Below are 14,234 nucleotides of genomic sequence, written 5' to 3'. Positions count from 1 at the left end.
CCTTCTCTCTTCTGCCTAACTTGCCCCTTACAATAACTTCCCAAATTACTGATCATTTCTTGTTCAGAAAATTTTAAGTATTTTAGTTTTATCAAATTATACTGTTCTTCATCTTCATAAAGAGAAGGATTTATTAAAGTATGATTCTAAAACAATGTTTTTCCCCCCAGAGAGAAAATTACCTGGCATCCCTTAATTTATTTTATTATCTTTAAATTGTATTTTATTTTCCCCCAGTTCTACTCAAGTCTATTTTGCATTGGTACTCATATTAACAGGGACAAAAGCCCTGCTGGATCTAGTTGTATTAATCCAGTCATATAAAAGTCTAAATGGGTAAAAATACCTAGCCCTGTATTCTCTGAACCTTACTCTTCAAGCATGACCAATTTATTCACATATCTCCAGCACTTCTCCATGGAAAGGGAGAAGAGGGATGTCTCCCCCATAGTTTAATACATGTTTTTTGACAGAATATTTTCTGTTCTCCGTGGTAGAAACTCAGCGTCTCTGGAGTTTCGTCTAATTTTTTTAGCTCATTTTGGGTCTTCAGGGCCTTATGCCTATAACCTATCCTTAATCCTTGAAATGTACCTTTTTCTATTTCCTGACACTGCTGGACTCTTTTTCTTTTGAATATATTTAAGTACAATACATTTTAAGCATAAAGAAAAGTATAAAAAATATGAAACATCTGTGTAACAGTTGAACATTAACAAGTGTTAGCAATTGCCATTTTTAAATCTGATCTTTCTTTTAAAATAAAGAAAATATTGCAGATGTCCTTGTTGCTTTCTCTTTCCTATTTATTCCTTTTTATCCCTCCCAAAATAACCAGTATCCTGAAGTTGGCATTTATTATTCCTGTGTATTATTTCATACTTGGACTACATATGTGTGTGTTCATTATAGTATACAGGATTATTTGTGGGTTTGGAGTTATTTTCTGACCCTGTTCCCCTTGTGCAATATCCAACTTTACTTGGCAACTTTGCTTCCCACCTCTGTTCCCCGCTACCGCCCCCCCCCCCCCCCGCCCCGCCATGGAAAAGGAGGCCAGGGCAAAATGAAGGCTCCCTGATGCTTTCTGCTTCCTTCTCCCTCCTTGATCCCTTCCTTCTCTTACTTTATCCCTGTTCTTGCGTGCACTATGCCATCTGATTCACTCTCCCTCTCTTTTCCTCCTTCAGTCTTGGTGCCCAGCATTAATCACTTTAAATTCTGTTTCTGACCTTGAAGATCAATTTGCAAGTTCAGTTTTTCTCTGCTGTTACTTGGGAATGGGTCCTGACAAACTGAGAGGGAGATACAGTGTCAATTGTAGAAACACTGCTGAGGGAAGCAGGGGCAGAGCTGTGTGTCCAGGAGGATCTGGTAATTTGACAAATAGACGTGGATCACTCAAAAGGAACACCTTTGTTATTCCATGTAGTGCTAAAAGCATTTGCCCTCAGATAACTAGTTCTCCTTTTACAAAATTAATTTGCTTAACACAATTTTGTTTATCCTTCTAGATATTGGTAGTATCTCATCTTAAGGTCTACATATAACAGGGATGCTTATATTTCACTTTAAATTATCTATAGCGAAGTTTACTGTAAACAGAACTTTCCCTTCTTTCATTTAAAGTATATTATTTGCCTGCAGTCGCAAATCCCACTGTGGATGTGAACTGAGACCAAACTCTTTAGGGACATACCAAATAATTAAGGCAGATATTCAGGGCCCAAAGGAATTTACAGTCAGCTTGGAAGAGGGATATTTTTTCAAATCTAACTAGGGAGAATATTTATTAAAATGCTATTGGGAAAGACACCCAGGGTAGGGAGAGGCGGTGGAAGACAGACAGGAGTGGTGAGCATGGCCTGTGTAAAGAACTGATTTTGTGGTACTGGATGAACAAGCAAAATCCTTGATTGCATGTGCTTGCTGTATTTGAGGAAACAAGTGTTTAGAGATGACAAATCTTAATTCTGTCCTTAGGTAACAATTACTTTTTGGTTCTCCAATAGATGTCACCAGGTCACACATTCCATTATCTCTTCCTGACCACCCAAGGCCAAATACATCATTATGGGGGCTGAGAGTAAGAACGGTGTGGAGTTGCCTGAAATCTTTATCAGTTGTGCTCAGAGTATATCTTTAGCCTTTCTAAATGTACCCCACAGGACCAATGCTAAATTTATTTGTAATTTCCTTTCTTGGTATATATTTGGGAATTTAGGCCCTTTATCTCTTGTTTCCATATGAAACCTGCCCCCCCCCCCCCCCCCACCACATTTTGTTTTCTCTGCCCAGAACCCAGGATTCCTACCAGGGCCCAACCATGTCTTCCTCTAATGATTCAATTTAGTTATAATAAAGGCAGATAGCCCCTTAGTGAAATACCCACTGTGTGCGCTTACTTTAGTATCTTCAAGTAAGTAGAGTAGAAAGAAGGAAATGACTTTATAGTTAGAAGTGGAGTTTTTTCAGGATCTTTAAAATCTGTTAATTTTGTAGTTTAGCATTAAACCTCTTCTTGGCACATTTCCCTCCTTTACCATTTTTACTGTTTAGATACACAAAGCAGCATCTTTTTTAATATGATGACGGTAAATGCTTAGAGTTAACTTTTTAATTTCTTTTATTATTCTGAGAAAAGAGCCTAGAGCACAACCATCTATATTCATAGATCGCAAAGAAGGTAGTTGTTTAGTTATTTCCTTCTTTCTTTTTAAATTTACACTTTCACTTTTATTTTAGGAAAAGAGCCTCCTTCTAAGTTGTTGCTCATACAGGACCGGGAGAGGCCTAATGCGTTTTCTGATGACATGTCTGTTGAAATAGCTTTAGAGTAAGGATTCTATCTGGAAGTGAATTTTCAAAGGTTCTAAGAATGAAGTTTTGGTAAATATAAACAGTTTTGAGTTATACAGAGTGACAACCACCACCCTTTAAATTTTCCCAAATGACGCCACCTATTTTATGTTTTAAGAGATAGAGATTGAGGGACTAAGATCGAACAGAGGGTTTTTTCTTTGTCCCAAAAGACATCAGAGTTTTGGTTAATTTGGTAGTAATTGTCTATGACACAGCTTTTAAATGTGGCCTGCTGGATGTGTGTATGTATTATTTATGTTGAGGAGAAATATATATATATGGGTTGAGAGTCAATAGAATGTGACTAAATGAGAAAAAAAACTTTCTTGGGAGTCAGGAGAGAGGAAGATTTATCCCAGATTTGCCACAAATGTCAGTCTGATTATGAGTTTTTGTACGTTTTGTTTTGTTACTCCTTCCTTCATCCATAGAAACTGGAATTTGTTGCTTAATACCATTATTTTCTGATATAGCAGTGCTGACTGTGCATCTGACACGTGCCTGGCACCATGCTAAGAGGCGCCTGTGTCTGTCTTAGTCATCAATGCAGCGGGCAATGGCGGTTCAGCCACTTCAGAATATGGACCGAGAACTCTGCCTCCAGCTAACCAGGCGGTCATTCCCAAATACCTCTGTAGACTTGGGCATTTTTCCATCACAGATTTTCTCCCAGTCTATGGGAAGTAAGAATAAATGGGGCATGTTGTGATATTTCTTTTCTCCTTGTTTTTAAAAGATAAATGTCATTTGGTTTATGCAACAATAGTGACAGTAGAAAGCTTTTTTAGATGCCGCTGCTGATCAAAATAAAACATTCCCAAGTCTTCCCTTTGTTAACCTTTTTACTTGTTTGTAGATCTGATCTAGAGGCGTCACAAGACTTAACTTAAAATATTCTGCCCCAGCCAAACCCTGTAAATATGTACATGCCAATTTTAAGAGCAAAGCTGATAAAATATGACGGGAAGAAAAGCATTCTTTAGACATTTAATAGATATTTAGCAATTATTTAGAGTTTAAATGTAATCCAGTGGAAGTGCAGTTGTATATGTTATAGCTTTACTCCAAGTCTTATCTTAGTTGGTTTTTATCCGATGTGAATACTTAAGGTAATTTTGCCAAGAAATATTTTTCAAGGAAATGTTCTTAATCCCCAGAAATTTTTATTCCCACCTTTTTGTAAAGTCCTTATTCAAGAATACCTGGATTTGCCATTTGTTGGCTTTCTATAATGCTGAAAGTGCTTTACTCTTTCCTTAGTGATACAAATGAAGTTGACATACCACCCAACACTCGAGTGGGGACCAAGCGCTATATGCCCCCTGAAGTGCTGGACGAGAGCCTGAACCGCAATCACTTTCAGTCTTACATCATGGCCGACATGTACAGTTTTGGGCTCATCCTATGGGAGGTTGCTAGAAGATGTGTATCAGGAGGTAAGTAACAGTTATATCTTTGAAAAGTCACAAAGAACTACCACAGATTCCTTCTTTCTGATCAGAAATCAGGATAACCCTTATCCACAAAATCAGATTTTCTATTATTTTCCCTTTGATTTCTATGCATGCACAGTTATAATTCTCCCAGGAAATGTTATTTCACCACTTAGAACCGCCTTTGACTGACTTTTCCTCCTACCGATGGTTCTCTTCTAGATACACTGGCAGCTTCCCCTGCCTCTTCAAGAATCACCTGCTTCTACTATATGTATTGCCCTGTTTCCTTGTTGGGCTCTTTCTTTAGCAATTGCTCATCAAATCACACCTTCCCACTCCTCCCCCCACCTGCTGTGCACCAGCTCAAACGCCCAATGCCCTGCAGCCTCCTCTGCACAGGTGACAGAGACAAAAAATGCAAGCTGGGACACCCATTCTTTTATTTGCTTTATTTCTTTACTTTCTATAAGACTTCCCTTGTAAAGCAATTTAAACACATCCATTTTTTTGGGGGGGGGGTGTTTATTTCTAATCCTTTACTATTTTATAAACTCCATTTACCCCTCACAAATCCCTGTGAAGTACACAGAATGGGACTTTGCCATTTTTTCATCAAGAAAATAAACCTTTAGTGAGGCTGATCTGTGTGGCAACCAGGGTAAAAACCCACGTCCTCTGACACCTGCTTTTACCCTGATGTTTTTTGTTTTCAGATTTAAATGAATTTTTTGTATTGAGAAATCTTCACACACATACACTCCATACATGGTGTACAATCGATGGTTCACAGTATCATCACATAGTTGTGTATTCATCACCATGATCATTTTTTAGAACATTTGCATCATTCCAGGAAAAGAAATAAAAAGAAAAAAGAAAAAGCTCATCTATACCATACCTCCTACCCCTCCTTCTCATTGACCACTAGTATTTCCCTCTACCCAATTTATTTTACCCTCTGTCCCCCCCTATTATTTATTTATTTATTTTATCCGTACTTTTTTACTCATCTGTCCATACCCTCATATAAGGAGCATCAGACATAAAGCTTTTACAATCACACAGTCACATTGTAAACATTATATCTTTATACAATCATCTTCAAGAAGCTAGGCTACTGGAACGCAGCTCAATAGTTTCTGGTACTTCCCTCCAGCCACTCCAATACACCGTAAACTAAAAAGGGACATCTATGTAATACATCAGAATAACCTCCAGGATAACCTTTGATTCTGTTTGAAATCTCTCAGCCACTGAAACCTTATTTTGTCTCATTTCTGTCTTCCCTCTTTCGGTCAAGAAGGCTTTCTCAATCCCTTGATGCTGGGTCTTGGCTCATCCCAGGATTTCTGTCCCACATTGTCAGGGAGATTTACACCCCTGGGAGTCATGTCCCACATAGCAGGGAGGGCACTGAGTTCACCTCCTGAGATGGCTTGACGAGAGAGGCCACATTTGAGCAACAAAAGAGTTTTTGGTGATTTTTAGGCCTAATTTTAAGAAGGCTTAGCCTCTTGAGGACTTGGTCTATTGATTTGATTGTCCCCACTGCTTGCAAGAGAATATCAGAAATTCTCCAAATGGGGAAGTTGAATTATTTCCTCCTTTCTCCCCATTCCCCCAAGGGGACTTCGCAAGTACTTCTTTATTCACTGGCTAAATCACTCTGGGATTTATCGGGGCATCATGCTAACCTGGCAAACCAACAAAATCTCACGCTCTATTCAAGATTCCATGTACTTATGAGAACTCATCCGTTTTTATTAGAAGGAAATTAAAGCATGAGAATGCTGTTATCTTCCATGATAATTTTTTTCTACAAGCATGAGGATTCCCTAGTGAGACCAACCATAATAAGTTAGAAGACATCCTTCAATATTCAGAGGTGTTAAAATGATCACTTGTACTGTTTTGATTACTGCTGCATAATTGATCTTTGACTAGATTCTATACCTTTTAGGTAAGGAGCTCACCCTTAGGCCCCTCTTTATCAAACACCCTTTGTGGTTTCCTGCACATGATCATGCTCATTAAGAAAACTTGATGTTGCTCCTGTTCTTTATAATGGGCCAATAAAACTCACTTTCATGAAAAAATGACCTTGACTGAGACTCTGAAGTTGCAGTAGACACAGAAGTGTACTGGATCTTGTTCCTGGACCTGCCATTTCTTACCTGTGAGGCTTTGGAAAAGTTATTAGACTTTCCTTTGTTTGAATTTTCTTATATTCAGAGTGAGGTTAACTATAATATCTACCTAGATGGCTATTGTGAGGAGTCAATATAAAGAGCACTTGGATAACACTCACTACATGTTAGCTATTTTTTCTTCTGTTTTGGTTGGTAGAGCCTTAACCTATATTTAGATTCATATTTCAGTAGAAAGAAAAGATGCACCTAATCAACAGACATTCACACTTTTGGAGACAGATCATCTCCAATGCTGCCGTCTTACTCAGACCCTGGGAAATCTGAGCCTCTTATAAGCAATTTAAAATAGAACGCACTTTCCCTAAAGTAAAAGTAGTCTTTTGTACAAAAAGGAGGTAAATGGAGGACATTTCGCCTAGCCAAATGAATAAAGCTCCCATTATAAGTATGAAAAGGAAAAGAAGTAGCCAAACTATAAATGAACTGATTGCCTGTCCTTGATTTCCTGCTGTTCAAAGAGTTTGTGAACCTACCTTTGAATGATATTTTTAGCCTTGTTTACTTAAGATAGGTTTATAGACGTTTAAGGGATAGAATACATTTGCTTGTCTAATTTATATATTCTTGAGTATCTGGAGTAAATAGGGCTACGAGAAGCCAATATTTGAAAGTTTTGGGCCTTACGGGAAAAATGCTTCTCAACTTAAACACAAGCCGGCCTTATGTAGACATCAAGCTATTATTGCATTGCTAGGGCTGGCCTCACCTCTGGAGATCTGAGAGGCACCAAAATGCTCCTTTATTTCTGTATGAAATTGACATGCCTTTCCTAGGGATGTTGGAGTCCCAGCTCAGCTCTTTATGAACCATGTGCCCTTTGAGCAAGTGACTTAACCCCTCAGAGCCAAATCTTCCCATCTTGAATAGTGTGGATAATAATGCCATCTCATAAAAGTGTCTGTGAGAGTTTAATAAGATAAATTATATAGCATACCTGCCTCCACGCCTGGTATCTCATCAGCTCTCAACAATTTAGTTTCTTTTCTCTTTCCAGAGAGGCAAAGTACACAAATTCCTATCCCCGACACTGTCCTTTATGAACATAATGGAAGTTTCTGGGCTTGGCTCTCAAGTCCAGATCTTTTTGGGAGGAGCAGACACTACAGATATAAGACATTCAAACATGGGAAGGAAAGGAGAGAAAGAATTTTTTGAGGTTTCAGGCACAGAATTAAATGCCAGCTAAAATGAAAAAAATGTTGGTAACTTGATTGCATGATGAGAAAGGAGAAAGGCTTATAGCTCAAAGCTAAACTTTGATTAATTCATAATTATATGGTTCGCTCTGTCAGTGTTGATTGTAGTATACACCTCTATCCCACCATCCAGCTATCAACCCGTCCAGGTAATGGCACCAACATTAGGCACTAGGAGAAAAAAAATGCTGTGGATTAGATGAACATGGTCATTGTCCTCAAGATGTTTCCAGGGCCACTGGCTTGAGAAAGAGGAATTGAAATGAAGTAAGCATCCCCTGTGGGTCAGGCCTGATGGATTTATCGTCTCCTGGAGAGATGAAAGACAATGAAAGGAAATGTTAACATAGATAATACGTATAATAATGCTCTAGGATGTCAGTAGGAGATAAAATTAGTGGTGAGTTGAAATGATATGAGGAACTTTGGCATCTTCTGGAACTTTATGATTTTATGTGGGTTGTAGTTTACAAGAAAGGGTATAATTCGGGCTCTGGATTTTCTCAGAGCAAGCCCCCAGGAGTTTGATGATGCAGTTTAATCTGCAGTCTGGTGGTATCATCTGGGTCAGGGAAAAAGCAAAGGCATTTCTATAAAAGACGAAATTGGGTAGGTGTAAGGGTGCACCAGAAAAATTGCTCAGAGCAGCATCCTCTGAGGATAGGCTGCTTATAATTATTGTGAGGTTATTCAGATAACGTTCAGAAGGCACAAGTAGCCTGATTGTTTTAAAGGACAAGAGAAAAAAGGTAGAAAGTAGATACTAGGGAAAGATAAAAATGAAATAGAATTCAGTGTTGTATCATTTCCCTAAAGATGAATAGATTTGTACTTCTCAACCTTCCTTAAAATACAGCTTTTTTTCCCTATAAGTTATATATTTCTTGTGTAAAATTTGGATAACTATAAAAATACTGAAGAAGAAATGAAAAATCAGACAATATTAGCACCTATAAATCATTGTTAATAGTTCTGGGTATATATATTTTGCAGATTTTATCTGCAAAAACATATCCTTATGATTTAAGCAGAAAAATGTAAATCGGACATTTTGTTCAAGTAGGATGCAGTGCCAAATTCATTATGAGATCCATAATCTCTTATTACAGTAATAGAAACAGTTACATATTATGCAGCCTGACTTTGGATGTGTCTGCCAAATTTGCATTGAGATTTAATATAGATTTTTTAAAAAAAATTTGGCATGCAAGAGCCTTTATAAAATTGAAAATAAACTTGAGAGGCGTGATTTACTTAGCTTTCTGAAATTAGAAAAAAGACTGAAGACTTATAATAACATTTCTCATTAGACTTTCTATTGATTTTTAAAAATAAGATTAAGTGCTATTTGGGCAAACTTCTTTTCAGAATTTATTTTGCTTTTTCTCAGACTGAACTTGCTTTTAATACCAGCAGCACTCTTCTTTGAGAATAGTTTGCATGCACGTTAGATGTTTATTTCAACTTCACAGAAAATAACGATAAGAGTAATGACAACAGCATGTTTTCAGGTATAGTAGAGGAATACCAGCTGCCCTATCATGACCTGGTGCCCAGTGACCCCTCCTACGAAGACATGAGAGAAATCGTGTGCATCAAGAAGCTTCGCCCCCCGTTCCCCAACCGCTGGAGCAGCGATGAGGTACGGCCTGGGTAGCCACGTGGCGAGGACCGACTTCTAAACTGACGTCTCTTCTTTTGCCAGGTTCCACACATTCATTCCAGGAGTTCTATTCCTCCCTTGTTGTGATGGCTATGAAAAGCATTGCAGTAACTTCTGGGGAGGACATTAAATTATCTGTGCCCCTTTTTAAGTTTAATTTTTTATTAGACTTTATTTTTAGAGCAATTTCAGATTGACAGAAGAATTGCACAGAAAGTACAAGAGGGCATAATATACTCCTTCTCTGCACTCCTCGACTTCCCCTATTATTAATGCCTTGCATTCACAATAGCACATTTGTTACAATGAATGGACCAATTTTGACGCATCATTATTAAAGTTCATAGTTTACATTAGGTTCCCTCTTTGTGTTATAGTTTCAGATCTAATTTTACTACTTTTAAAATATATACCAGCCCGTATACAACTTTCTCATGTTTTAACGAGAGAAAAAATAGGCATTGAAGAATTAAATTTTCTATGAACAGAAATGCTACAAGTCAGCGTAGTGGGGATGCCTGACCGTGTCTTGCATCTTTGTTAATAACAGTGATGAGATGAGATTTAAATGCGGCACTGCTCAGCTCGGCTGTGAGGGGATACTGGGGAAACTAAAACAGGTCTGAACATTTGCTGCTGAGAAGGAAGAAATGAATTAAACAGCCCTTCCCTTTTTTTGATTTGGTCTCCTCCTCCTCTGTATTTCCCCTCATCTTCCTTCTTAGCCTCTAAGTTCATCCACACGCTGGAGAGGTCAGACACACTGGAACATTCAGAAGTAGGTTTGAGACACTCCCAGGGGAAAAAAAAAAAAAAAAACCCTTATCAAACATGTGCAAAGCCAGTGCAAAAATACATGGACAGAGGACTATTTATAAACTAATTCTTCAATATCAAATGTGGTTAAAATATAACCTCTGAGTCCTTGGTTTGGGGTAAGTTACTAAAATGCTAAAATATTTGTTTTCCAAAGAACTGTGCAGAAATCTTCGTGAGATGTTGGAGGTATATTATTTTGAAGGTGGTTTGGACATGGCATTACTCAAAATCCCTTCACTGAGGATTTCTGGTGAAGTGAAAACTAGTGCTTTTCAACAGTATGACTAATAATTGATGTACCTCAGGAGAAAGTTTTAGCAATGCTGTGCATGGATCATTAGTCTTGTTAAATGGTGTAGTGTGATGCTACTGTTGGAGCAGACAGTTGTGATTTAAGAATAACCATATTTGTTTGAATGATATAGAATCAGGTAAAAGATTTGAACTTATCAAGTGTAAACAGCCTAGGAGTGTGGAAGGGATGGCTACAGACTCCCTGGGTATTTTTCGTATGTGTTTAATACTTACTTGCATAAATACCTTCTATTATCAGCAAAACCACTCGCTTGCTCCTATCACATGGAAGGTGCGAAAATCTATTTTAGTCATATATAATTTGGCATGAAAAATGAGTTTTTATGGAATTCGTCTACCTGGTTTTTAAGACTATTTTTTAAAGGCTTAAGACACTTAAAACTAACAGCCAAATATCAAGTATCAACCTTGCAGATAATACATTTCTCTAGTGTCACTCCAGTTTTCCTCTTTTCTTCTCCAGTGCCTAAGGCAGATGGGGAAACTTATGACCGAATGCTGGGCGCATAACCCTGCCTCGAGGCTGACAGCCCTCCGTGTTAAGAAAACACTTGGAAAAATGTCCGAGTCCCAGGACATTAAACTCTGACTGGAGTGGAAAAGGAAGCATTTCCTATATAAAAAAAAAAAGCCGATGGATATTTTTCTGTTTGTGGGCAGAGCAAAAGTTGTGAAAGAAGCATCCACAGTGCAAATCTTGAACATCATCCTGCTTCCCAGTGGGCTCAGCACTCACCTCTCAGGGAGATCCCTGGACAAAGACAGAGGAGCTCCCAGAGACACAGCTTCGTCCTTGTCTGCTTGTAGGAGAGAGAAACCGCTTGGGTAACCTGTTCAAGATATGATGCATGTTGCTTTCTAAGAAAGCCCTCTATTTTAGGATTTCCTTTTTTTTTTTTTTTAAGATGCTTTAATTTTGCCAAAATGAACCAATGTGGATGTCCAAGATTTATACCATGATAACAACAAAAGTTCTTCCCAGAAACTCAGCTGGAAAGTAAATTTTTAAAATATGGCTTTTTTTTCTTTCCTATTGGTAAAACATTGTTGCACTCTAAAAACCAAAAGACAGTCTGCAATGTTGGAGAGCCGCAAATGGAACTCACCTTTAAAGTCCCTTCCTTGCCGCACCTACTCAGACCGCTGCAGGCAGCCTGCTTGGCCGGCTGTCCCGCCATCTGAACGCACCGGGGTACAAATCCCACCTATCTGGGATCATATTTCGGAATTCCTGCAGGTGTGGCCTTTTGCAGCTTCAGACAATATGGTACAAATGAAGGTTTTATGTGACTCTCATAGAAGTCAGCGTTGATGTTGTTCTTCAGAAGCATTTTTTGTTTCAGATTTTCTGTTAGGCAATTCTTTCAAGGCAAAATTCCTTCCTTTTCATTAAAACACAAGGTGTGTTTTTTGTTCTGTGCCGAGAATTGACCCATGATTTGCTTTTTTTTTGGCATGGACGGGCTCCGGGAATTAAACCCGGGTCTCCAGTTCGACAGGCAGGAATTCTTGCCACCCAGCACTATTGCACCGCCCCCATGATATGCTTTCTTTCGTTTTTTTTTGCATGGGCAGGCACCAGGAATCGAACCTGGGTCTCGGCATGTCAGGCAAGAACTCTGCCTGCTGAACCAACGTGGCCCACCCCATGATAAACTTTTGATCTCTCAAATGAACGGATCATTGTTAAATAAAATTGCTATTAGTTGTGTTTAGGACAAGGTCCTTTAAAATAGAGCTAATTTGCTTATGTGTTGTCAGAAGCCATGTGTACAAGGATGGGGATGAAGGGGGGGTGCCGAGAGCTTGTTTCTTATTTATGCAAAAGAGCCAATATCTGAAGCACAAGGCTAAAAGTATGCACATCTTATTTGGTATAGATAAAGGAGGTTTTCTTTTTGTTACTGTTTTTCTTTTAGAGGAAGGAGAGGAAGCATTTGTCAGATTAATTTAACCACATTTTAATTTTTTAAAAATAGATGAATATAACCTCCAAATGGGACAGCCGAAGAGAGTGATTGGAGGCCACAAAATAGGGCTGCTGTGATTTGTTATTCTAGGATAGATATGGATCGTGATGTATATCTTAAGTGATAATCTCACATCTTAGAATGCTAACTCTATTTTATTTTATTCTCATGATGTTCAGTTCACTTTTTAATTTATTTTTTTTTCTTCACTGTGGCACTTGTGCAAAACATCTCTTCACCTACTCACTTCCGTAGGTTTTTTTTTTTTCTGTAGGGTTTTAACTGTTGAGCAGCTTTGACAGGGCCAAGACACCTTAGCAACAGGAACATAATAAAGTACACGTCCCCTCAACTTTATTCATTTACATTTCCTTACTGTGGTTTTCTTTCGCTTAGAAATTCCGTAGTGTTTAGTAAAGAATTTGAAAGTAGTTCCCCCTTGGCCTTTTTAAAACAGACGTTCCTTACACACTACTCCAGGGGGCAGTGTTTTATAACACATTCTCACCATTTGGTGACCGAAGGATGGAGGGTTTTTGAAAATTTGACAGCTGCATGAGAAATGAGAAAATATTTTCCTCACTTTTGAAGCAGGCTTGCAGCTGGTGACTGGTTCATCCAGAAACATCCTAGAGCCGTGAATGCTGTGAGCTGTGCTTACAGTTTGAGAGAATCATAAGGAGAAACCCAGGTGTTCTGGATTCAACATTCACTTGCCAAGGCTTTATTTAAGCCACATTTTTTTTTTTTTGTAACAGAGAAAGAAGAGTTCATCAATCATTGAATTTGGGAAACAAAAGACTAGAAAGAGTTGTTCCAAAAAAAAGTTGCAATCAGAATGCTGCTTTTACTGATGATACTAAATTAACCTCAGTAGTAATTTAAAGATTCCTCCCTCTTGTGTCAAATTATATTCTTTGTGCTAGTTTGGAAGGAGTATGCAGTTAAACCTAAATGTGATAATCATCTGAGCCTGGAAGAGAAGCTCCAGTGCCTCCAATCAGATAATCTGTAACAATAAGTAAACATGTATACCAGTTAAACGGAACATGTTTGTGTTTTTCTTGGGCAAATTTAAGTGAGGTCAGGATTATCTCTTAAATAACCTATGTTTTCTTTTCTGCAAGTCCTTAAACATGGGTAACTTCAAATCAGAATATTTTGTGGGGAGGCGATGATTTGAAGATAAGCTGGATTTATAGGAAAGTGTTGGTTCCAATGGAGAATGAGAAGAAATTAAAATCGTATTCACATTTCTTCTATATTATTTTCTGGTTGCTGTGGGAAATTGATAGCTTACTTTCTAATCCCCAGCTGATTTCCTCACTATGAACATGTCAAAATTATTGCTGAAAATACTTAAAAAGGACTCTCTTAGCTATTATATCTTTTAAGGAGACAAGACTTTATTTATGAATAGACTTTTCTCTGTGTATTACCCAAATCTGATTTACTTAGGGAATATTAAATTTTTCTTAGAGACTACCTACTCACTTCCAGATAATCTTTTTTTTGTTTTTTAAATTTCTAGCAGCCCCAAATTTCTATTTTGTTTTTCTTTTTTTGTTATTTGTTTTTCTGTATATTAAGTGGGAACCTGGAAATTAATAATTTAGCTGGTTGCTTACTTTCAGGACTATTTCAAAGACTAAAACTTTTTTCTAACTCCCCTGAAAGGAATTCTAAAATATTAGCTGTTAGATAATATAAGTTCTGTATGCTAAGATGTTCAGGTTTTATAGTTTATGTATGTGTGTATATAT

At 37.9% G+C, this 14,234-nt stretch overlaps 1 protein-coding gene across 3 annotated transcripts in view; it reads left to right on the top strand.

Moving 5' to 3' along the window:
* Window positions 1–13,535, top strand: part of BMPR1B (bone morphogenetic protein receptor type 1B) — a 437,645-nt gene extending 424,110 nt beyond the window's left edge. For all 3 annotated transcript variants that reach the window (XM_077142829.1, XM_077142827.1, XM_077142828.1), the window contains 3 exons: window positions 4,123–4,298; window positions 9,216–9,346; window positions 10,965–13,535. In XM_077142829.1, the coding sequence (XP_076998944.1) occupies window positions 4,123–4,298; window positions 9,216–9,346; window positions 10,965–11,090 (433 nt within the window). In that variant the 3' untranslated portion in view covers window positions 11,091–13,535. The remainder of the gene's footprint in view (window positions 1–4,122; window positions 4,299–9,215; window positions 9,347–10,964) is intronic.
* The last annotated feature ends 699 nt before the right edge of the window (window positions 13,536–14,234 follow it).

The sequence above is a fragment of the Tamandua tetradactyla genome, chromosome 24, assembly GCF_023851605.1.
Source record: "Tamandua tetradactyla isolate mTamTet1 chromosome 24, mTamTet1.pri, whole genome shotgun sequence".
Taxonomy (NCBI): Eukaryota; Metazoa; Chordata; class Mammalia; order Pilosa; family Myrmecophagidae; genus Tamandua; species Tamandua tetradactyla.
The sequence above is the reverse complement of the archived record's forward strand: the minus strand, read 5'-3'. Positions and strand labels throughout refer to the sequence as shown.